Raw genomic sequence first — 24688 nt, 5'->3', positions numbered from 1 at the left:
CCGGCACCCGCAGCGGTTGCCCGAAGACCAACTCCGCCGCGGATGCGCGCAGGTCCTCCTTGGGCGCCGTCCGGAGGCCCAGCAGGACCCAGGGGAGCCTGTCGACCCAGCCGCCGTCGCGGAGGGTGGCACGGAGCGCGGCCTTCAATGAGTGGTGAAATCGCTCACACAGGCCGTTAGCCTGGGGGTGGTAGGCCGTGGTTCGGTGCAGCCGGACCCCGAGCCCCTGCGCGACCGCCCCCCAGAGCTCCGAGGTGAACTGAGGGCCGCGGTCGGATGAGATGTCTGAGGGGGCGCCGAACCGGGCGACCCAGGTGGCAATGAAAGCCTGCGCGACATCGGCCGCCCTTGTCGACGCCAAGGGCACGGCCTCCGGCCACCGGGTGGTGCGGTCCACCATGGTGAGGACGTAGGTGAAACCCCGCGAGGGGGGCAGAGGTCCCACCAGGTCCACGTGGACGTGGTCAAACCGGCGTTCCGGCACCGTGAACGGGGCCAACGGGGCCTGAGTGTGCCGGTGCACCTTGGCGCGCTGGCACACGAGGCACGTCCTGGCCCAGCCGCGGACGGCCTTCCGGAGGCCATGCCAGACGAACTTGTCGGCGATCAGCCTTTGGGAGGCCCTCGCGCCCGGGTGGGACAGGCCGTGGATGGCGTCAAACACCTGGCGCTGCCAGCCCGCGGGCACGATGGGGCGAGGACGCCCGAGGGAGACGTCGCACAAGAGGGCCGCGCCCGCGCCGTCGAACGCCACCTCGGTGACGCGGAGGCCCGTGACGGCGGTCCGCAAGGCCTGGACGTCGGGGTCAGCGGCCTGGTCCGCTGCCATCCGGGCATAGTCGATGCCGAGGTGGACTGCGTGGGCGACGGCCCGGGAAAGGCAATCCGCCACCGGGTTGTCCTTCCCCGCGACGTGCTGGATGTCCGTCGTGTACTCGGACACGGCCGAGAGGTGACGCTGCTGCCGGGCCGACCACGGCTCGGTGACCTTGCCCATCGCGAAGATCAGCGGCTTGTGGTCGACGAAGGCAGTGAACGCACGGCCCTCGAGCAGATGGCGGAAGTGCCTGACCGCCAAGTGAAGCCCGAGCAACTCGCGGTCGAGGGTACTGTAACGGCGTTCGGGCGGGCGAAGCTGCCGGCTAAAGAACGCCAGCGGTTGCCAAGCTCCACGCACCCATTGCTCGTGCACCGCGCCCATCGCGTAGTCTGAGGCATCGGTGGTGAGGGCGATCGGTGCATCGGGCGCCGGGTGCGCGAGCATGGTGGCGTTAGCCAAGGCGAGCTTCGCGCCCGTGAACGCCGTGTCCATCTGCTCGGTCCAGGTAACGTCGCCTTTGCCCGGCTTATCTCGGAGAGCTTCGTGCAGGGGGCGCAGGAGCTGGGCGATACGGGGCAGGAACCGATGGTAAAAGTTCACCATGCCCAGGAACTCCTGCAACCCTCTGATCGTGCGGGGGCGCGGAAAACCCCTTCACCGCCTCCACCTTGGCCGGCAGGGGGACGGCTCCGTGCCTGGTGACACGGTGCCCCAGAAAATCGATTATGGTGGCGCCGAACCGGCACTTTGCGGGGTTCACAATCAGGCCATGCTGGCCCAGGCGTTCGAAGAGCATGCGGAGGTGGCGTAGGTGCTCTTCGCGGGACGCGCTGGCGACGAGGATATCGTCCAGGTAGACGTAGACAAAATCCAAGTCACGCAGGACGCTGTCCATCAGTCGCTGGAACGCCTGAGCCGCATTCTTCAGACCGAAGGGCATGCGCAGGAACTCGAAGAGTCCGAATGGCGTGATGACCGCCGTCTTCGGGACGTCCTCCGGCCTGACGGGGACCTGATGGTAGCCGCGTATGAGGTCCACCTTCGAGAAGAAGGACATGCCCGCCAAACGGGCGGAAAAGTCCTGAATGTGGGGGACGGGGTAGCGGTCGGGAGTCGTGGCGTCATTGAGACGGCGATAGTCCCCGCACGGTTGCCATCCCCCGCCGGGCTTCGGCACGATGTGCAGCGGCGACGCCCAAGCGCTCTCTGAGCGCCGAACGATGCCGAGTCGCTCCAGGGTAGCGAACCCCGCTTTTGCCACCGCCAGCTTCGTCGGCTCGAGGCGGCGTGCCCGGGCGTAGACCGGTGGCCCGACGGTGGGGATGTGATGGGCCACCTCGTGCTTGACGGCCCCCGCCGAGAAGGTGGGCCGCGTGAGGGCCGGGAAGCCGGCGAGGAGGCGGGTGAATGCGTCCGCTGCCGGAAGCGTACAGACCAACGTGGCCGGAACTGAACCGTTCGGCAAGCCGCTTGGCAAGCCGCTTGTTGAGCTGGGCAACGCACAAGCGAGCGAGCTGAACGTCTCGGCCTGGACAAGACGTCTGCGCTTGACGTCGACCAGGAGCCCATTAGCGCACAGGAAGTCCGCGCCAAGCAGTGCCATGGGCACGTCGGCGGTGACGAACGTCCATCGGAAAACCTGCCCTCCGAACCGCAGAGAGAGGCAGCGTTTTCTGTACGTACGGATGGGCGTCCCGTTCGCGGCAAGCAGCGCGGGGCCCCCACCCGCGGCGTGCTTGTCTGACGTGCCGGCAGGAACGACACTCACCTGCGCTCCCGTGTCGCACAGGTAACGGCGCCCGGAGAAGGTGTCCGTTATGAACAGCAGGCTGCTCGAACGGCCGGCGCTCATCGCCACTATTGAGCGCCGGCCCGGGCGTTTCCCGACCTGTTGAAGGAGCATGGCGGATGACACTGCCGAGCTTCGTGGCCGAACTTGGCGTGGAACCAGCACCAGGTGGTGGAGCTGGAGGAGCGCGGCTGGCTCCGCCAGGCCGGTGGAGTTGGCGGGTTTCCCCACGGTGGCGGTTTTCGCCGCGGCGGTGGGCGGGGCGTGGCGGCGGTCACGAGGTGCGTATCGGCATGCTGCGTATGCTGTATAAGCTGATGCTGTGGATCAGCAGCATCAGCAGCAGCATCAGCCACGAGGGCCGTGACGGCCACGCCGACTCTCGCCCGCGTGTCCGAAGCGGCGAAGTACTTGTCCGCCTCGGCTGCCAATGCTCAGGGTTCCGTTAGCCCGGTCCCGGCCAACGCGAGGCGAACCTGCGCTGGAAGTTGGCGACGGAAAAGCGCCCGGAATAGAGAACCGGGGGCTTCGTCGCCCAACAGTGACAGCATATGGTCCATTCGGACCGACGGGCGCGTGTCACCGAGCTCGGGGAGATCCAGGAGGCGGTCGGCCCATGCGTCGTCCGTGAGGCCGAACGTGGCTAGGAGTAGCCGCTTGAGTGCCTCGTACTTGTGGCCGTCCGGTGGGTGGTGAAGGACGGACACAACTCGAGCGGCCGTGCCGGGCCCGAGGGAGGCGACGACGTGGCAATAGCGCGTGTCATCGCCGGTGAGGCGCCGAAGCTGAAATTGGGCTTCGGCCTGGACGAACCAGACTTCGGCCTGAGCCTCCCAAAATTCGGGAAGTTTGATGAAGTTGGCCATGGCAATGGCGTCGCGTGTGGAAGGATCGCTCCGGCAGATCCAACGTCGAGGGGGTCACCAGTAAAGCGCGGCGTTACGCGCGCTGCTTGCGAGCAAGGAGGAAGCGGACAAGCGGTAACTTATAAGCGTCTTTATTTCAGGAGCTCACTGTAACACTGGCGCGCTCTGGGCTGCGCGCCCGGTGTATATCATGAGGCCACGCCTACCCCTCGGGCGTGGCCACCGCCCACTTGGTGCGCGGAATGATGTCACCACGCCAGTGGGCTTTTGTGTCCGCCACAACGTCATAATTCGACGGGGACAACGCTTAGTCTGATCAGTTTGAAATTTATTGAGCATGATCTATGCAACAATTCGTTAGAGAATGTAAATTTATGATGTCATCGCTCACGTGGTCTGGCAGCCATATTGGATCAAAAAAAAAAAGAAACGTTCAAAAACAGAAGAGTTGGCTCACACCAAGTTGACTGCCCAGGGTAAGTATTCTATGAATACCATCTAGTTACTAGTTATTATATATTTAGGTTCATGGAGGAGCTAAATGACAGGACAGCAGGTTCACAGACTCATAGGTGAACTGCAGGGAGGAGAAGCACATCACATGAGTGAATGAATGCAGATCAAGGCAGATAAACATTGCGGCACACCACCCTGTTGCCTATACACTGCCCAGGTTGAATTTTCTGTCTGATTGAATTTTTTTTAAATTTTCCTGTAGGTTTGGATTTCTTTGAAGCAACTTTTACTTTGTACATATTTTTCTCTCAGAAGAACTTTTCGGTGTTTCAGGGTCAGACAGAAAGATGGACAGACAGACAGATGGCATTAGTCTATTACATAGATAAATAGATGTTTTAAGAATAGCTAAAACAATACAATAAGTAAGGAGAATTGTGAGGAACAGACATGAAAAGTGTGTGCATATGTGTGTATGTATTAACTTTAAAAAAACCTTTTCTGTTAAGTGGGAGTAATGCACCTCAGAGCATGCTGTCCTTCCTTCCGTCGTCTTACCTTGGGGATGTAAAAAAAAAAAAAAACATCCTCTAAGAGTAGGCCATTTTGTGCTGGCACCCTGGCCAAAGTACCTGCTTTGGGTTATCAGTTGCAATTGTACCACCTAGAGCAGGTGGAAGTGCTGGGATGTCTGATATAATAAAGGTGTGATAGACGAAATGGCCTCCTGACCTCCCACGTATTAAGTTTCCTTATAAAAGTTAATACCAAAGATATTGAATTCGCTTGAGATATGGAATTGTGTAAAATGCGTGAAGTTTCAGTTATTCTTCACAAATGACTGACAAAGTACATCATGGAGGATAATGCATTCGAATCAGAGTAGAGGTTCAGCATCGTTAGGCAGATTGGAGACATATTGGTACCTACTTGTTTACAAGTCTTTAGTGCAGTATAACCAATGTTTGACTCCAAGCTAAGATCAATATTTCCCCCCATTTATTCACTGTTGATGCAGCTGATGTCATGGAATATAATAAACAGCATGAGTCTCGTAATACAGTACCAGTTTGACGTTAAAACAAGGCCATTAGGCCTACCAAAGCCTGCACTATTAAATACCGACTTATGGTTGTTTGAACGTGCTCCATCCTTTTAAATGCTGAACCTCAAGCAAGGAAGCAGTACACACCATTATATGATCTCAGGCGGGATTCGAACCACTGACCTCCCAGACTCAGAGTCAGGTACCCGCTTTGGATCCCAATTCAGAGTAATAACATTCTGTTTTGGAGAATTTTACCCTCCTCCCAACAACACTCACCTGATCTATTTAAACCTCTGATCCATAGCGTAGGCATGATGGGCCAAATGACCCCCTCCCCTCCCTCGAAGTCTTAACTCGATCAGGCATGGATTCAGCGGTGTAGCGGGCGGCAGAAATGGCACTAATTTTATTATCTTTTTCTAAGGAGGTCGATGAAATGTACATCATATCACACAGTTGTTTCGTACGAGACGTCGCATAATCCATGGCAGACACGAATATTTAATTTATACACCAAACGGCGTGAACGAAGCGAAGTAAAAAACGCTGGTGGACGTTCCGTACCTTTTTTAATGTCTCGTTCGACTGCGCATCCGTTAGCGTTAGCGGCAGACACGTGGAGGCGACGGACATCCAGAGGCAGCACACACGCATCAGCATCTTGTTGTACAAGGGTTTTTGGCGGGAACAGAAGCAATGGTTGACCGAGCAGCATGCGTCGTTTATATTTCCTTGGGTTCTGAGAGGGACTTTCCTTTTGGCGGAAGTTAGTTTTGCTGAGAAATGACGCAGTACGTTTTGTTTGTTTATTTATTTATTTCCATCGTCGATCGTCCCCACACATGCTGTTGCAAACGCCATGACGACTGCTGCGGGTTGTACAAAGGAATTGAGGTCGTTGTAGTTGTGGTAGATTCACTGTAAAATGAAATACGAGTTCTCTTCGAAGAAACTTCAACGCAAGACGAATAAGGGTTGATTGAAGGAAATTAATCCGTGGATTTGTGCCTTTGTAAAATGTAAATGGTCTCTTCACAAGTCCTGAAGCATCATCGGCACAGCCGCGTCCTCAGCACAGCCAATGATGCTACCCCGCAGCCCTGTGCTGCATACAAACGAAGAAGAAGAAGAAGATCAAATACTGGATAAGGAAAAGAGAAATACTACACCAGTTGAGAAGTTTCTGCTCCTTGAGAAATTGAGATTTAAATTTTTTTTGGGGGAATTTGATTTCTTTTTGAGAAATTTTGCTCGAGAGTTTTGAGAGTTCGGAGTTTTCTTCCCCTCCTCTTCCCCCTCTTCTCCTCCTCTCCCTCCTTTCTCCCCTCCTCTTTCCTCCTCCCCCTCTTTCCCCCCTCTTTTCCCCTCCTCTTCCCCCCCTCCTCTTTCCCCCCTCTTCACCTCCTCCTCTTTCCCCCCTCCTCTTTCCCCCCCTCCTCTTTCCCCCCTCCTCTTTCCCCCCTCCTCTTTCCCTCCTCCTCTTCCCCCCCTCCTCTCCCCCCCTTCCTCTCCCCCCCTTCCTCTCCCCCCTTCCTCTCCCCCTTTCCTCTCCCCCTTTCCTCTCCCCCCCTTCCTCTCCCCCCCTTCCTCTTCCCCCCTCCTCTTCCCCCCTCCTCTTCCCCCCCCCTCCCTCCTCTTCCCCTCCTCCTCTTCCCCCCCTCCTCTTCCCCCCCCTCCTCTTCCTCCCCTCCTCTTTCCCCCCTCCTCTTTTCCCCCCGTCTTTCCCCCCCTTCGTCCCCTCCTTTTCCCTCCTCTTCCCCCCTCCTTCCTCAATTTATGTATGAGGTGCAAGTGCAGGAGAAGGCTACGTAAGAAGGTCCACAGTCATTCAGACCAACCTGTAACAAAGGAAGATAATATGAGTGGATTTAGCATCACCAGATGATGCAGGTAGATTATCCCGAACCAGAATGTCGTTAATGAATCGGATGGGTTTTTATGTACGATCCACGTAATGACTGGCAATTCTCTCACAATTCTCTCTTGAGACGAGCTTGACTCCCAGAAGATTGGAATGCATATTCTTTATGCATATTCTACCTGCAGTTGTATTTAAGTGCACAGTCTCGATGATCGTCGGAGTCCTCACCATTCACCCATCGGCCATTACTTCTTTTCCCCATTCCTCCTAAGAGAGGTGTGTGCAAAAAAACCCGCAGAAATGTTACATGGAAGCCACAAAAATAGGAGCTGGAGCCTCAGGCGTTCGAAAAAGATGGATTAAGCATTCTGACAATACGGAACCAGGTGTGGCATGCAGCACCAAAAGAACCACAGCAAAGCATGGCACACTTCCCCTCTGGGGCAAGAACACGTGGAAGAACATGTTGTGCCGAGAATATACTGTAGAAGCATGGTACATATAGGTACACAGAGGATGTACAGTCACGTGAAAAAGTAAGTACACCCCATGTAAGGTTTTGACTTTTTCAACATATTTCAACATACAGCTATTTGATCTTCATTTCAACAATATTGATAGATAAAGGTGATATAATATAACAAATATCATGAAACATTTACATTTTGTAGTCCATTGTATAATTTTAATAAACATAAATGCAAATTTCGCATGTGGAAAAAGTAAGTACACCCTTGGCTCTAATAGGTGGTATTGCCCCCTTTGGCATAAACAACCTCAAGTAGGCGTTTCTTATAACTGTCTACAAGTCTCTGACATCGACTGGGAGAAATTTTTGCCCACTCCTCCATGCAGAATTCTTTCAGCTGTGCGATGTTTGAGGGGTTTCTTGCATGCACAGCTCGTTTCAAATCCCCCCACAACATCTCGATGGGATTTAGATCCGGGCTTTGACTTGGCCATTCCAGAACCCTCCATTTCTTTCTTTTCAGCCATTCCTTGGTGGATTTACTGGTATGTTTAGGGTCATTGTCAGGTTGCAAGGTCTGCCTTTGCAACTTTAGTCTTGCCCTGATGTTCTTTCTGGACAGCAAAGGTTTCCTCCTGGCACACCTCCCATGTAGATCAAATTTGTGCAGCCTCTTTCTAATGGTAGACTCGTGCACTTTGACATCAACAGTGGCAAGAGCGACCTGTAGGTCCTGTGATGACATTCTGGGGTGCTTAGAGACTTCTTTCAGCATCTTGTGGTCTGCTCTCGGGCTGAACTTGCTGGGGCGGCCTGGCCTGAACAAGTTGGCAGTTGTTTGGAATCTTCTCCACTTGTAGATGATCTTCCGGACAGTCGAATGATTGATTTCAAATTGTTTGGAGATCTTTTTAAATCCCTTCCCAGACTCGTAGGCATCTATAACCTTCTTTCTGAAGGCCTCAGAGAGCTCTTTTGATCTAGGCATGGTGACGCCGCACACTTCAACAACAAAGAGCAAACCAAACTAAATGTCTGAGGTTTAAATAAGACAGGTTCCTCCAAGATCCTCTCTAACGATGTTCTAATCATTTGCACCTGAGCTGGTGCACCTGATTCTAATTTTAGGTATTTGAAGTAGTGATAAATGTCGGGGTGTACTTACTTTTTCCACATGCGAAATTTGCATTTATGTTTATTTAAATTATACAATGGACGACAAAATGTAAATATTTCATGATATTTGTTATATTATATCACCTTTATCTATCAATATTGTTGAAATTAATATCAAATAGCTGTATGTTGAAATATGTTGAAAAAGTCAAAACTTTACATGGGGTGTACTTACTTTTTTACGTGACTGTAGGTACAACAAGGATATAGGTGCAGGGAGGATATAGGTCCAGGGAGGATTTATGTGCAAGGAGGATATAGATTATAGATAAAGGGAGGATATAGACACAGGTAGGATATATGTGCAAAGGGGATATAGACACAGGGAGGATAAAAAACACAGGTAGGATATGATAAAGATACCAGGAGGATATATGTGTAAGGAGGATATGGATACAGTGAGTATATCGATACAGGTAGGATATAAATACAGGTAGGATATAAATGCAGGTCAGATATAGATACAGGTAGGATATATGTGCAAGGAGATAGATGCAGTGAGAATATAGGTGCAGTGAGGATATTGAGATAGTGAGTATATGATGATGGTGTGAGTTATCGCTTTTGACAAATCTCTTCCCTTCGTTGCCGTGCTCACTAAACAGTGTGCGTTGTGCGATGGCTGGATTTAACATCACCACAGTCCAATGTGGGACCCACAGCGTCTACCACAAACATCGCAGGTGTGGACTGGTCCTTGCCGAGATGGACGTTGGCAGGTTTTCCTTTCTTGCCTCCGCTGTCTCTCGATGGCAAGTCTCCCACAATTAAAGTGGTCCAGGCGTTTGCGGCAAATGTTGCGCCAAGTTGACCTGTTTGTGGCCTGATGTTCCCAGGTGACAGCTGTAATGGCACAAGACTTGAGTGTAGAATTAAGGACGTCCTTATAATGCTTTCTTTGTCCACCACATAACCATTTACTAAATTCAAGTTGGCCATAGAAAAACGCTCTTGGGATTCTATGGTCTTCCATGTGTGTGAGGTGTCCTGACCAGCAAAGCTGGTCATGATCAGGAAATACTCAATTTCCTGGATACTACATCGGTCTAGGATTGAGGTGTTAGGTATTCTGGGGAATTCCAACTGGGATTTCCCATGTGGGTAATTCGAGGTGATGCAACTTTCACAGTCTAAGATCCCCAGGGAAAGTCCAAGTTGGCTTAGTGTAATGCTTAGGCCTGCCACCAACAGAAATTGGCAGTTCACTTCTGAAGGAGCTGCAGAAAAATGACGACTGCCAAGGAAAAGTTCATCTTGAAGCAGTTGAAGAAAAGTTTTCGAACCTATATGCCATACGTACATGTACATTATTGCTCATATCTCAGAAATTATTGGAGTGCCCATCACAAAATTTATGTGGAAGCTTCTTGACATCCTAAGGTACCTCTGGGATGAATTTGAGGAAATTTGAAGGATACATTTTTGGGGGATTCACAATTGAAGTTTATATTTTGTGATAACTTTTTTGTGGTTGGAGGTAGGAAAATGTTGCCCAGGCAAATTCATAGGGCATGAAAATACCTTTAAAATGACACCAAAACCAGCTCTCTAGGTGTTATACTTTTAGAGATATGGCCATTTGAATTCGCGACGTCGCGCTAATTAGTCCAAAGTTCGTTAGTCTGTATCTCACTAATTAAGAGGCTGTTAGCAAAAATATTTGAGTTCTTGCCGTTTTTCATGGGTCCCAATTGGTTCCCAAAGTTTTACAAAAATCTGAGAGATGACGGCAGATTCTTTGATGATTTGACATGGAATGACCCTTCTGTCTTGCTAGGTGATGCCAAGGATCTTACGAAGACATCGCATATGGAATTGATCAAGGGGTTTGATATGGCGACGATATGTTGTCTAAGATTTGCATCTGTACAGGAGTGTCGATACGATAACGGCACGGTAGACACTGATCTTGGTCAGGTCAGGTCAGGTCAGGTATGGGAGCATGTGCGGGAGCAGCACGTCACCGCATCCACTTTCCGACGATACCTCAGGGGCCTCTGTCTGGCCATCCCCCAGGCTGATGCCTGGCTCATCCCTATCTCCTTGAGATGCCGATCAACCTGCTGCAAACACGAGGCATGCGGTCGGCCCGTTGGCCTCCTCCACTCACGAGGCTCCCTTGCTGAGAGTATCTGGTGAGCTGGATCAGCGTCTGGAAAACGAGCCACATGTCCATACAGCCGCAGCTGATGCTCATGGACCATACAGGTTGCAAATCTCATCTGAGTCTTTCTCAGCAACCGCTCGTTGGACACAAAGTCCGACCAGCGATAGCCAAGGATTCTCCAAAGAGACTTGGTTCCGAAGGAGTTAAGTCTCATTCTCTGGCCTTTGGTAAGGGTCCAAGTCTCGCATACGTGGAGCAAGACTGGAAGCACCAAGGACTTAAAGACTGACTTTTGTCCTCCTGCATAGATACCAACAGCACCACACCCCATGATCCAGTGAATCCATGACTTCCCATCCCAGGCCTGACCCAGACGTCTATCAACCTCTGGCTCACAACATGCTGAGACTTGAATAACACTGCCAAGGTAATTGAATCTCTTCGTGACCTCGACATCTTCGCCACAAACAGGCACAGGCAAGACAGCAGCATCCAAGATGTCATTGAAAGCCTGAAATCCATAACCCCAGTGGCCCCACCTCCTCATTCAGTGCCTGGAGGGCCCCATAAGAATATCCAGCGTCTGCGCAAGGATGACTGCATCATCTGTGAAATCAAGGTCAGAGATCTTGACACTCCCAAACAATGCACCACAGCCTGACCTCTCAGACATCCTCCTCAGGATCCAGTCCATACAAGTGCTGAAGAATGTGGGAGCCAGTACACACCCCTGCCGAACTCCAGTGACAACTGGAAATAAGTCAGAGATGGAGCCACCACACCTCACAGCACTCTCAGTACCAGAGTATAGTTCAGAGATCAGATTGATCAGCGTTGGTGGCACCCCACGAAGACCAAGAATCCTCCAGAAGGCATCCCAATTCACCGAATCGAACGCTTTGCGGAGATCAACATCGGCTGCAAGCAGCCTTTGACGAAACTCTCGCTTGCGTTCGGTGAGGGCCCGAAGCGCAAGGATACGGTCAATTGTTGACCTCTTTGGTGTAAAGCCTGACTGCTCCGGTCACTGGTGCTCGAGCAGATGGCAGCGAACCCTCTCAAGAATGATCCAAGCAAAGACCTTGCCAGGCACCGAGAGTAGCGTCGCCCCTCGGTAGTTGTTGCAGTCCTGGTGATCAGCCTTCCCTTTCCAGAGGGGAACAACAAGACCCCTCTTCCAGTCAGTTGGGATGATGCCTGTGCTCAAAACAGAGCACAGAACTGCATGCAATGTCTCAAGTACAGCATTTCCACCAGCCTTGAGAAGCTCAGCATGGATGCCACAAATCCCAGGAGCTTTGCCCTCTTTCAACCGGTTCACCACCGCCTGTGTTTCCACAAGTGAGGCGGTTCACAGTTAATTGGGGGGGTCAGCATTTGGGATAGCAACACCCCTGACATCCAACTCAACAGCCGGTGGGCCAGCCTGGTACAGCCGCTCAAAGTAACTGGCCCAGCGGGCCTTCCCTTCAGACTCTTGGTGTCCAGGTGAATGCCACGTTGATGCCAAAGGCGATATGTCATCTTCCAAAGGACACGCGCTTTTCCGAGTCTTGCTGTTACTTCGTTGTCAATCATTGCATTTTTAGAGAGGACACCTCCAAGGTAGCAGAACTTATCTACAACTTTGAGTGGCGTGTCATTGAGCGTAATGTATGGGACGGTATACGCACATTCCGGTCTTGGCTGAAGCATATCCTCGGTCCTCTTGAGGCTAATCATAAGGCCATAACGATGAGCAGATTGCGCAAAGGAGTTGACAATAAATTGCATATCTTCGGGATTATGACTGAAGAGTGTGCAGTCATCAGCGAAAAGTAGATCATGCAGCAACATTTCTGTGATTCTGGGCTTGGCCTTCAGACTCTGCAAATTAAAAACACTACAGTTGGTGCGAAACTGGATCATCACTCCCAGGGTGCAATCTTCAAAGGCATCATGAAGCATAGAGGAAAATGCAATGCTAAATAATAGGGGAGCTAGGGCACAGCCTTAATTTGTGTCGTTGGTAACAGGAAATGACTCAGAAGTGCATACACTGTCCCTTACATACATGAGCAACCATGACTTCGTGGAAGGATCTGATGATGTTGATCAACTTAGCAGGACAGCCGACTTTGTGCAGTAGCTTCAACAGGCATTCTCTACTGACCAGGTCAAACGCTTTCGTAAGGTCGACGAAAACCATCTGTAGATCATGATGTTGTTCTTGGCTCTTTACCTAAAGTTGACGAGCAGAGAACATCATATCGGTCAGGCCACATGCTACATGAAAGCCGCATTGGCTTTCTGGGGTGATGCTGTTGACAATTGTTGCTTATTGGCGATTAAGAATTATACTGGAAAGTATTTTCCCAGCAATAGATAGTAGGGCCATGCCACGGTAGTTGTCGACACACGACCTATCACCTTTGCATTTGTATATGGGAACAATCGTGGCATCTTTGAAGACCTGTGAAGACCTGGTCCTTACTCCAGATGCTATTGTAGTGCTGGGTCAGTCAGTCAGTCAGATGAGGCGGTTGGCACCACCAAACTTGAAAACCTCGGAGCGGGCACCTTCATCACCAGGGGCCTTTCCAGATGACATCTCTTGGATAGCTCTGGTGGTCTCTATTTTAGTCGGAGGGCTGGGAAGGTCTTATAATATAGATCGCTGGGGAAGAGAGTCAATGGCCGCATCTGAGATGGAGGAGGGGCAATTGAGAACACCCTTAAAGTGTTCAGCTTAGCACTCCAGGATCTTGTTTGGATCTGTTAGAGCGATTATATAAGTATATACTCTCTGAAACAGATAGCGAGGATATATATGCAGGGAGGACATAGAGATAGTGAGGATATAGAGAAAATAGGTGCAGTGAGGATATAGGTGCAGTGAGGGGTATAGATAAAGCAAGGGATAAAACAAGTAAAATTACATATAGTACAATAAAAGGGATTAAACAACAGAAGTATAATAAAACAAGAGAGACCCTGTTGTACATAATGGGATGCAGAGTGGTTCATTTTGCTATGTGAAAGGGTCAATGTGCAGTTTCTCATATATATATATATATGCTTTAAAGTGAGACGAAAGAGAAATTTTGTAAACGCGAAATACAATATCTGATCATCGAGGTTTTAATTGTGCATGCTTGTGGGCAGTAACATGTGATTGAGGAACAAATATGTGACTTCTATGAATCTCCCAGATCAAATTCCAGTTTCCACCTTCATAACACAAATGAAAGTCATTCCAATTCATTCATTAATCACGTACTTTATATCCATGAAAGTATTACAAGATTCGTCAATTCGTCTTTCTTTTCATTTGTCACTTCCTCACTTGCAGTATCGTTCATTGATGTCATCCCAGCACCATCCCACTATACTTTACAGGACAAGACAACGAGAGCATGAAATAGAAGTGTGGTACAATACCCTCATCTTTTATAGAAAAACAAGTCCTCACTCAGTTGTAGGGTTAATTCTTGTGAATAATGTCATGGGCATAGAAAAGGCCCCTTTATATGGTAAGTGCCATGTGGCAATCTATAGAAAAGAAGGGACATTTCATAGCTTGTAGAAAATGCCAAACAATATAAAAGAAGGGACATTCAAAAATATCTTATGTGAATGCTGTACTACCCTGGTGTTCTTCGGAGGAACCAATTAATGCTCTAGAAAAGTTCATATAAAGGGGTGCCAATTTGATTCATACAGCTGCATGAAGAAGTTAACCTATATACGTAGGCATTGTAGGGTGCCCCTTTTTATGAACTTTTCTAGAGTTTCAGGTAGTTTCAATGTATAGCCTTTGAAATAGGAACGTGAACACATTTTGGGCGGACGGATGGCCGGACGGACCGACAGACGGACAGACACCAACGTGAATTTGCGGGTTTTCTTAATAAAACTCAAGAATGCGGAAACGGACGTTGTTGAAATTTGGAACATATTACCTCAACGCATAAAGCATTTACTTCTGAAACTTGCAGCCGATTTCGTCCAGTCGAAGCCGAGAAACGAATTTTCAGTCCCTATGTTAAAGTTGCATACAGAGAAACGATCCCATATAAAGGAGGGGTGCGTGTGCTTTGCTCCTCCCTTGATACAGGTTACTATGGCACCATGGTGGCTTTGATGAAGTGACTTGGATTTGGAAGGTCACAATGAGGAGGTATTTATGTCCAGAGCACCAATATCGCTGGGATTTGAATATCTTTCATTTTGCAATTCCAGGTTCTTCCTAATATGAACCATTATGATATATCAATTAATCTTTTCTCGCTATTTTGTAATTTATCGATTGATACATCAATGATTTGGGGCTGGCTCGATAGCTTTGAAGTACACACACTACCCACTGAGCTGTCTAGCCAGGGTTCGAATATCGACCCAGCAACAAACTGTCACCATGGTATTTTTTGCATGGACGGCGAGGTATGGATGTGTGTGCTGTCCATCGGAAATCCGTTGAGCCAAAGGACCTTATAAGATTAGACGAGTTGGCGCCGGCAACAATGATAGATTGTAAATATTCTGTCTAAGCAGTGTGTAGCAAGTGGTCTGTTCTTGGATATCCCTTGACACTCAGTGTGTGGTTGTTGTCTTGGCAGCAACTCCCGCACAATAAGTAAATTAATCTAGGTTCGCATGTCACATGTGAACGGCCGTCTTCGAATACACGAAGGGCAACTATGATGACATGAACAATTCAGTTCCCATGATACTGGTATGTCAGAATTTATTCGTTAATAATTATCGGTCTTCACATATTCCTGGTATGAGGTAGACACATCATAGGAAGTCTCTCCTTATTTTATTTCGCACTGAAAGCCAAACAGGACTGGTATGCAACACTTGATAAGGGACGTGGGAAGAATGAGAGCAAGTTGCAGAGAACACAAGAGTGAAAAAGATGTATACAGGGGATGAACCCGATGATATTGAGGATAATGCAAACTCTCAATCACATAAGTGAAAGGAAAAACTGGAAACACAGAAAGAGGAGGGCTTGGGGAGAGTTAATGGTGGTGGAAAAGATCATGGTTGTGGATGGGGGAGGGGGAGAGGTGTGACATGAGATGGCGGTGAACAGCCATTTTGAAGCCCTGGATGGAAGAATGAGATTGAAGAGAATTTGGAAGTTGGTTCCACAGGTAGGAAAACAAAGAGGAATGAATGAGTGTAGGTGAGCAGCGAGTCTGGATTTTGGGAGTATCACCAAAAGGGTGTTACTGGCCCTAGCCGACCACGTGCACCCTGCAGAAGTCTTGGTGGGCGTGGGGGGAGGAGTGTGGGGAGAGAAGAAGAGCACGGAAAGGGCAGAGGGAGCAACACCAGACAGGAGTCTCTAGAAGACAGAGAGACCACCAACCTGTATGTGATGTGAAAGTGATAGGCCCAGCAATTCAGCTTCATCGTGGGATATATCAATAATCTTGAAGGCCTTGGTTTCCATGGCATAACGCTGAGCAAGGTGTGAGGCAGTGCCACCAGCCTAAATGGGAGAGGAGTACTCCATCATGCTACAAATGAAGGCCTTGTAGGTAGTCAAAAGTTCAGACTGCCCAGGGAAAGATTTTACATGACGAGTGATGCCCAGTCAGTGGCTGACTTTGAAGGCCATCTTGGAAATATAGTCTACCCAAGAAATATCATGGCTGATGGTGAGGGCCAAATGTTTGAGTGACTAAACCTCTTCATTTAGGAATAGGATGTTCCTATGAGGTGGATGAGGCTTTCATGAAAGAAAGAACTCGAACTTTTCATGAACTAGAAAGACAAGGCTTTCCCAGATGGTCCTTTCGGACAGACAGGGTGAGTGTGTGGGATTTGGCGGGTTTGAAAGAGATATAGGAAGTGTTGCACCAGCTCCTGATTCAACTGATTTTCAAGGGCATTGCCATCGCTCACGCAAAAGCAAAGTTTGAACTCGAACATCTCTTGCGAAAAGAAATGCATGCACCTGCTAATGGCAAAAGTGCATTGTGTAAAGCTCAAAGATGATAAATAATACAACTGATGACAAGATAAGTGAAATGTCGTTAAGCTCTGTACATTATTGGTTTTGCTTTGAAATATCACATCTCTGATCGTTAAACGTCGGTTCTAGGTGACGATATATCTAAGAATGAATGACCTATGTAAGTTTAATATTAAGTAAGGGGTGTTGCAAAACATTTTACCTTTTTTTCCCCCGAGAACCCGTTACGGTTGTGCACGCATTCGGGGGAAAAAAGGTAAAATGATTTGCAACATCCCTTATGGTCGATCTCTTTCTCTCCCTCTCCTTCTCACACACACACACACAGTCCTACTACTATTACTACAACTACAACTACTACTACTACTAAACACGAAGACTGCAAGCCAGAAAAGGCATCCCCAACCCACCGATAATTTTTCCCCCCCAAAAGACAGGTGGAAGCACAATAAGTCACACATGAAATCAAAAGGGCAACAAGTACAGCACAGCCTTAACGATTGCAAAATAGACAAAATAAAAATATGAAGCGGGATGTAAAATAACTCATGTCAGAACAGCGGTATACACAAAGGCACAACAAGGTATGTAGATTAATTATATGGCACATCTACAAACACTTTGATTTCCCAGTTCCAGAAAACTCAAGGAAACATGAACCAAAAGCAATCATTTAAAACATAGAAGTAATGCTCACATACAACCTGATGATCCGATCAGCACGAACAAAGAAAACAAAGCATTGCGACCGGATGTAGCAATGATGTACAAAAAAAAGACGGCATTGCTAATTGAATTGGCAGTACCGTGTGATTTTGGCTTAAATAATGTATAAATCAAGAGCATCACCAAATACCAAGATGTCAAAAAATGAAGTGAAAATATTCAGGAAGTTGAGGAACGCTGAAATTGTACCAGTGATTATTGGAGGAATGATCTTATGAAAAGAACCCCATGGAGATCTTAAAAAACATCCCTGGGAATATTACTACAAAAGAATTGCAGTTGGAAGCTGGCTGGGGGTTCAGTGAGAATCCTCAAAAGAGCCCTCGGAGCAAAACTTTGAGAACAAGAAAACTTCACAGGTTAGTCCATGAATCATACCAAAATGGAGGTGGATCTTTTGAGACCTGGGAGGACTCTGTACCATATGAGATAACAACCAACAACAACACGTGCACACACACACACACACACACACACACACACACTGACCGATTACGATAGCCTTTTCCATCCCTTCAGGAATGAGTGAGGCTAACTCAGCAATGTTTCTCACACATGGTTTTGGGGAGACGTGAAACAGGCCGCCATTGGGAAGGGTAGACGGTGTAAGATTCAAAGGGAAATAGATTAATATCTCTGGGCTTTGGGAGCAGAACACTAAAGATGTAACACTTGACAGATGTCCAAGTCAGAAGTTGAGGCAAAAAGGAATGTACTATGTTGTGGTCCATACATCGTGTTTAGTTTTTGGGTCTTTACGTATCTTTTAGGGTTCATCATTTTTGCCAGTCTGGCTGTTTGAGTGCTTGTAAAGCAGAAAACGCCTGCAACCTTTGTTTCATCTTTGGAGGTTGTTTAACCCATTCCCCACAGTCTTCTTTCTGGGAACCATTAAGTAATCCTTTCAGTGCAAATCGTGCACAGTTGTCTTTCTTGAGTGAAAAAGGTTCATGGAGGAGCATGCATGTGCATTACCTATAGGAAGTGGACATCAGGAGGCATCAGTGTAATTATAAATAGATTACAAGGAATGACAATAAACAAATCAGCAGAGTATAAGGGATGATCAATCTGAGGTGTCAACATCACGAGCCTTCATGTTCATTTGGGAATGCCAAACAGATGTATACTGCTGTCTGTTTTTCATTCATTCACGTATACGTGCAAAGTATGGAACGGTCAAAAAATGACCTCTGTGCTCTGGCTTGTTGCTTCCTTTAAAAACTCAGTTGCATTGTGGTTGGAGCATCCGCTCTGAGTTTGGGAACGTTGGTGGTTCAATTCCGTCCCTGGCCGAGTTATACCAAAGACTTAAAAAATGGTACGTGCTGCTTCCTCACTTGAAACTCAGAGGCTGAAAGGGTGGCCTAAAGGTACGCTGAGGCAGTGGGTTGTAGACGGCAACCGCCCAGGGTAGTACTACCATTCTGACTTAGGAGCGTTAGGGTGGTGCCCGGAACCATCTTACACACTCCGTGTCAGGATTGCTGGTGTTACTTCCTGTCTCGCTCAAACTATAGCTACCAGCCTAGCTTTAATCTCTCTTTCTTACAAGAAAACATCATACACTTTTCTTACTTATTTTCACTCCTCACCTTTACATTTCCTGTCTTTTCCTCAGGAACTCTTAGACTGTTCTCTCTTTCTTCGCTTTTCTATCAATTTCTATCAATGCAGCTCTTTTGTTTGGGGCCTGGTCTCGACGAGGACTGTGTGGTCCTTGACTGGAGCATTCAATGTGGAATTTTTTTTTGCCTCAAAGCTGTCTAGCCTGGGTTCGCATCCTGACCCAGCTATAAACTGAGCTACAAATCCAGCAATAAACATCCCAGTGTAACACATTGAAGGTGATTCATCAGTGTTTGTGCTGCATGTTAAACGGCATCCCGTCTGCCAGCATTCATTGGTGGACGTTGAAGATTCTATGGTGTCCTTCTTGAAAAGTAGGCGAGCTATCACTGGCACCCTGCACAAATTACATATTCCTGCCCTAACCAGCAGAGGGCATTGCATCAGTGACACCGCCGTGCCCACAGCCAATGATGCTACCCACAGCATTGTGCTGCATACTAGCAAAGAAGATTTGACACTCAGCATTCAGAGGATAGAGCATGGATAAACCTCCGCGGATGGCATCCCATGGGAGAGAGCGCGTGGGAGGGTAGGAGCTATTTCAGCTGAATTGCCCCATTGAACCCTTAAGTACCCTATTTCAATTTGTGTTTGACTCATGTATAAGATCCTATAGTACCCTTTATAATGTTGTGTTCGGCTCATCTATAAGATCCTTTTTTACCCTTTATAATGTTGTGTTTGGCTCATCTATAAGATCCTTTTTTTTACCCTTTATAATGTGTTTGGCTCATCTATCAGATCCTATAGTACCCTTTATAATGTTGTGTTTGGCTCATCTATAAGATCCTTTTTTACCCTTTATAATGTTGTGTTTGGCTCATCTATCAGATCCTATAGTACCCTTTATAATGTTGTGTTCGGCTCATCTATCAGATCCTATAGTACCCTTTATAATGTTGTGTTTGGCTTATCTATCAGATCCTATAGTACCCTTTATAATGTTGTGTTTGGCTCATCCATAAGATCCTTTTTTACCCTTTATAATGTTGTGTTTGGCTCATCTATAAGATCCTTTTTACCCTTTATAATGTTTTGTTTGGCTCATCCATAAGATCCTTTTTTACCCTTTATAATGTTGTGTTTGGCTCATCTATAAGATCCTACAGTACCCTTTATAATGTTGTGTTTGGCTCATCTATAAGATCCTTTTTTGCCCTTTATAATGTTTTGTTTGGCTCATCTATAAGATCCTACAGTACCCTTTATAATGTTGTGTTTGGCTCATCTATAAGATCCTTTTTTGCCCTTTATAATGTTTTGTTTGGCTCATCTATAAGATCCTACAGTACCCTTTATAATGTTTTGTTTGGCTCATCTATAAGATCCTACAGTACCCTTTATAATGTTGTGTTTGGCTCATCTATAAGATCCTTTTTTGCCCTTTATAATGTTTTGTTTGGCTCATCTATAAGATCCTTTTTTACCCTTTATAATGTTTTGTTTGGCTCATCTATAAGATCCTATAGTACCCTTTATAATGTTTTGTTTGGCGCATCTATCAGATCCTATAGTACCCTTTATAATGTTGTGTTTGGCTCATCTATAAGATCCTTTTTTACCCTTTATAATGTTGTGTTTGGCTCATCTATCAGATCCTATAGTACCCTTTATAATGTTGTGTTTGGCTCATCTATAAGATCCTTTTTTACCCTTTATAATGTTTTGTTTGGCTCATCTATAAGATCCTTTTTTACCCTTTATAATGTTTTGTTTGGCTCATCTATCAGATCCTATAGTACCCTTTATAATGTTGTGTTTGGCTCATATATAAGATCCTTTTTTACCCTTTATAATGTTTTGTTTGGCACATCTATAAGATCCTTTTTTACCCTTTATAATGTTGTGTTTGGCTCATCTATCAGATCCTATAGTACCCTTTATAATGTTGTGTTTGGCTCATCCATAAGATCGTTTTTTACCCTTTATAATGTTGTGTTTGGCTCATCTATCAGATCCTATAGTACCCTTTATAATGTTGTGTTTGGCTCATCTATAAGATCCTTTTTTACCCTTTATAATGTTGTGTTTGGCTCATCTATAAGATCCTTTTTTACCCTTTATAATGTTGTGTTTGGCTCATCTCTAAGATCCTTTTTTACCCTTTATAATGTTTTGTTTGGCTCATCTATAAGATCCTACAGTACCCTTTATAATGTTGTGTTTGGCTCATCTATAAGATCCTTTTTTACCCTTTATAATGTTGTGTTTGGCTCATCTATCAGATCCTATAGTACCCTTTATAATGTTGTGTTTGGCTCATCTATAAGATCCTTTTTTACCCTTTATAATGTTGTGTTTGGCTCATCTATCAGATCCTATAGTACCCTTTATAATGTTGTGTTTGGCTCATCTATAAGATCCTTTTTTACCCTTTATAATGTTGTGTTTGGCTCATCTATCAGATCCTATAGTACCCTTTATAATGTTTTGTTTGGCTCATCTATAAGATCCTTTTTTACCCTTTATAATGTTGTGTTTGGCTCATCTATCACATCCTATAGTACCCTTTATAATGTTGTGTTTGGCTCATCTATAAGATCCTTTTTTACCCTTTATAATGTTTTGTTTGGCTCATCTATCAGATCCTATAGTACCCTTTATAATGTTGTGTTTGGCTCATCTATAAAATCCTTTTTTACCCTTTATAATGTTTTGTTTGGCTTATCTATCAGATCCTATAGTACCCTTTATAATGTTGTGTTTGGCTCATCCATAAGATCGTTTTTTACCCTTTATAATGTTGTGTTTGGCTCATCTATCAGATCCTATAGTACCCTTTATAATGTTGTGTTTGGCTCATCTATAAGATCCTTTTTTACCCTTTATAATGTTGTGTTTGGCTCATCTATCAGATCCTATAGTACCCTTTATAATGTTGTGTTTGGCTCATCTATAAGATCCTTTTTTACCCTTTATAATGTTGTGTTTGGCTCATCCATAAGATCCTTTTTTACCCTTTATAATGTTGTGTTTGGCTCATCTATAAGATCCTTTTTACCCTTTATAATGTTTTGTTTGGCTCATCCATAAGATCCTTTTTTACCCTTTATAATGTTGTGTTTGGCTCATCTATAAGATCCTACAGTACCCTTTATAACGTTGTGTTTGGCTCATCTATAAGATCCTTTTTTACCCTTTATAATGTTTTGTTTGGCTCATCTATAAGATCCTATAGTACCCTTTATAATGTTGTGTTTGGCTCATCTATAAGATCCTATAGTACCCTTTATAATGTTGTGTTTGGCTCATCTATAAGATCCTATATTACCCTTTATAATGTTGTGTTTGGCTCATCTATAAGATCCTATAGTACCCTTTATAATGTTGTGTTTGGCTCATCTATAAGATCCTATAGTACCCTTTATAATGTTGTGTTTGGCTCATCTATAAGATCCTATAGTACCCTTTATAATGTTGTGTTTGGCTCATCTATAAGATCCTATATTACCCTTTATAATGTTGTGTTTGGCTCATCTATAAGATCCTATAGTACCCTTTATAATGTTGTGTTTGGCTCATCTATAAGATCCTATAGTACCCTTTATAATGTTGTGTTTGGCTCATCTATAAGATCCTATAGTACCCCTTATAATGTTGTGTTTGGCTCATATAATAAGATCCCATATTACCCTTTATAATGTTGTGTTTGGCTCATCTGTAAGATCGTACAGAACCGCTTATAATCTGTTATTTGTCCTTCAAAGGCGATCGATGATATACTCATGTAAACAGTTGTAATGCGAGTATCAGAACACAGAGGGTGAAACACGCCCAACAACGAAGGGCAATCTGAAGCCGCCAATTGTTTCAGTGAAAACAATGAAGAGTGGAAATACCATTTTAAGAAGGAACCTTGAGAGCAGTCCGACATAAATTCTCACCACAATCGTGGATCGGCTGATGGGACAGCACCGGGATCTGAATTTACGGGAGAGGACGCCTCTGGGCTATATTTGGGACCATGTTCCACATCAATGATCTATGCACCACGCAGGTCGATGACTGCATTATTATTAAGATGCTTCCCGTTTTGCACAGTTCCTTTACTTTTCCTTGTCTGCAATTTGTTACCTGCATTATATCGAATGCATCCATTACATTTAAAACTAAGAGATATCCTGAGATCTTTAATGACCACATCTTAATGCAGATTGAAGAGCTCCGAGATGCAGCATCCTTTTGTGGCACTGCACCAGGACGGCAGTTTCTGCTATTATTTGACTCCACAAGGAAACAAACAAATCCAGAAGCAGACAGGTCAGAGACGAGCACGCTATATAGATGCCAACGAAACCACGTGCAGCAGTCTCTCAGCCTTCAACACCCGGCATTCCACAAAGGTCTCCTACCCAAGCCAGCACCCTAACCGTTCCTGGTGTTGGCTTAGCGGTTAGGGTGCCGGCTTGGGATCCAAGGATCCTGAGTTTGAATCCCGATCGGTCGTTGTATTAATGCCAGAGGACAGCAAATTGAGTACCAGCTCACTGGTAATTGGGGCACTGCATCAGCTTCACAAACGTGCTTCCAGAAAAATGATGCGGCCAGCATCCACAGGCTGCATACGAAACAACAACAACCTAAGTACACCTTCTGGGACACAACCGCATGGTTTGCCACTGATTTCCCAGCAGTCAATCAGGGAAAGAATTTGTCATTTGGCCATGGTGCCAGCGATAGCTTGCCTACTCTTTGTGTAGGACGACGTGGGATCATTAACGCCCACCAACTAATACAAGCAGGCGAGACATCCAGTTTAACGTTCATCCGAGGGACCCGACGATATATATATGTGTGTACACAGTGTGTATCAAAAAAAAGGTAATTCGAATTCAAGGGGTTAATATGCAAAGGTTATTTATTTTGACAATTTACATGTGGTTTACTAATTAAGAGGACATCCCCAGCTTTCCATTGATACCTTCCATGCATCATTGCTGTCACACATGACCGAGTACATGTTCATTGAAAATGACAAGTTCAAATCGCATTTTTACAAGTTTGGCTAATCGATGTAAGTCAGGATAATTGGTGCAAAATGAACGTCAGATGTGAACTTTTCTCAGGAATGATTGGCCTTTATGCTCCCATACCTTCAACATGTCCACCTCCCCTTTCAACACAAAGCTCACAGCGGCGGAGCATGCCCTGAACTGCTTGTCTCACCATAGCCGGGTCATTGCGCAAAGCACCCACTTCATGTTGAATACGGCCCTGCAATTCGTCAAGATCATGGGGAGGAGTTATGAACACCTTGTTCTTTAAATGTCCCCAAAGGAAATAATCACATGGTGTGAGGTCAGGTGATCTTGGTGGCCATTCCACTGCATGGTTGAGGGCGATGACTCGGTCTCCAAAGAGTTCCCTCAGTCGATCTCGGACAGCGATAAGACGATGTGCTGGGGCGTCGTCTTGGGCTCACCAGGGATATCTGAAGACACCACGAACCTGTCGCTCAAAGTTCTCCTCCAGCTGCAGTAAAACTTCATCATTGATCATCTGCAGATACCTGTTACCATTGACATTCCTTTGAAATAAAAATGGTCCGATCACCTGACCACTTCCACAAAGTCCCAACCAAACAGTCCACTTTTGTCGATTCATGTTGGTGTCAAAATTAAATTCCGGGGGTTGTCCTGTCGGTGCATATTCAAGAACATTATGGGTATTGACCTTGCCGTCCATGGCGAAAGCAGCTTCGTCGCCGATAACGAGATACCGCAGGAAATTGACATCTGCTTCGCAGCGTGCTATCAACCATCCGGCAAGC

At 46.4% G+C, this 24688-nt stretch overlaps 2 protein-coding genes across 8 annotated transcripts in view; one reads left to right on the top strand and one right to left on the bottom strand.

The window, feature by feature from the left end:
- The window catches only part of LOC137426957 (tumor necrosis factor receptor superfamily member 5), a 56089-nt gene extending 50237 nt beyond the window's left edge, over positions 1-5852 (bottom strand). Inside the window, exons 1-2 of one of the 7 annotated variants that reach the window (XM_078778828.1) lie at positions 5256-5359; positions 4428-4489 (exon numbers count right to left, since the gene is read on the bottom strand). In XM_078778828.1, coding sequence (XP_078634954.1) covers positions 4428-4489; positions 5256-5292 — 99 coding nt within the window. In that variant the 5' untranslated portion in view covers positions 5293-5359. Of the gene's footprint in view, positions 1-4427; positions 4490-5123; positions 5167-5255 lie in introns of those variants that run through there. The other 6 variants (XM_068116025.2, XM_068116019.2, XM_068116024.2 and 3 more) reach the window with 6 other exon arrangements.
- LOC137426955 (myosin-10) overlaps positions 1-24688 on the top strand; it is a 169285-nt gene that overhangs the window by 2648 nt on the left and 141949 nt on the right. The gene's annotated exons all lie outside the window — the stretch shown is intronic.

This window comes from Myxine glutinosa, chromosome 5 (assembly GCF_964187855.1).
Source record: "Myxine glutinosa chromosome 5, kmMyxGlut1.1, whole genome shotgun sequence".
NCBI classification, from domain to species: Eukaryota; Metazoa; Chordata; class Myxini; order Myxiniformes; family Myxinidae; genus Myxine; species Myxine glutinosa.
This window is presented reverse-complemented; position numbering and strand designations above follow the sequence as displayed.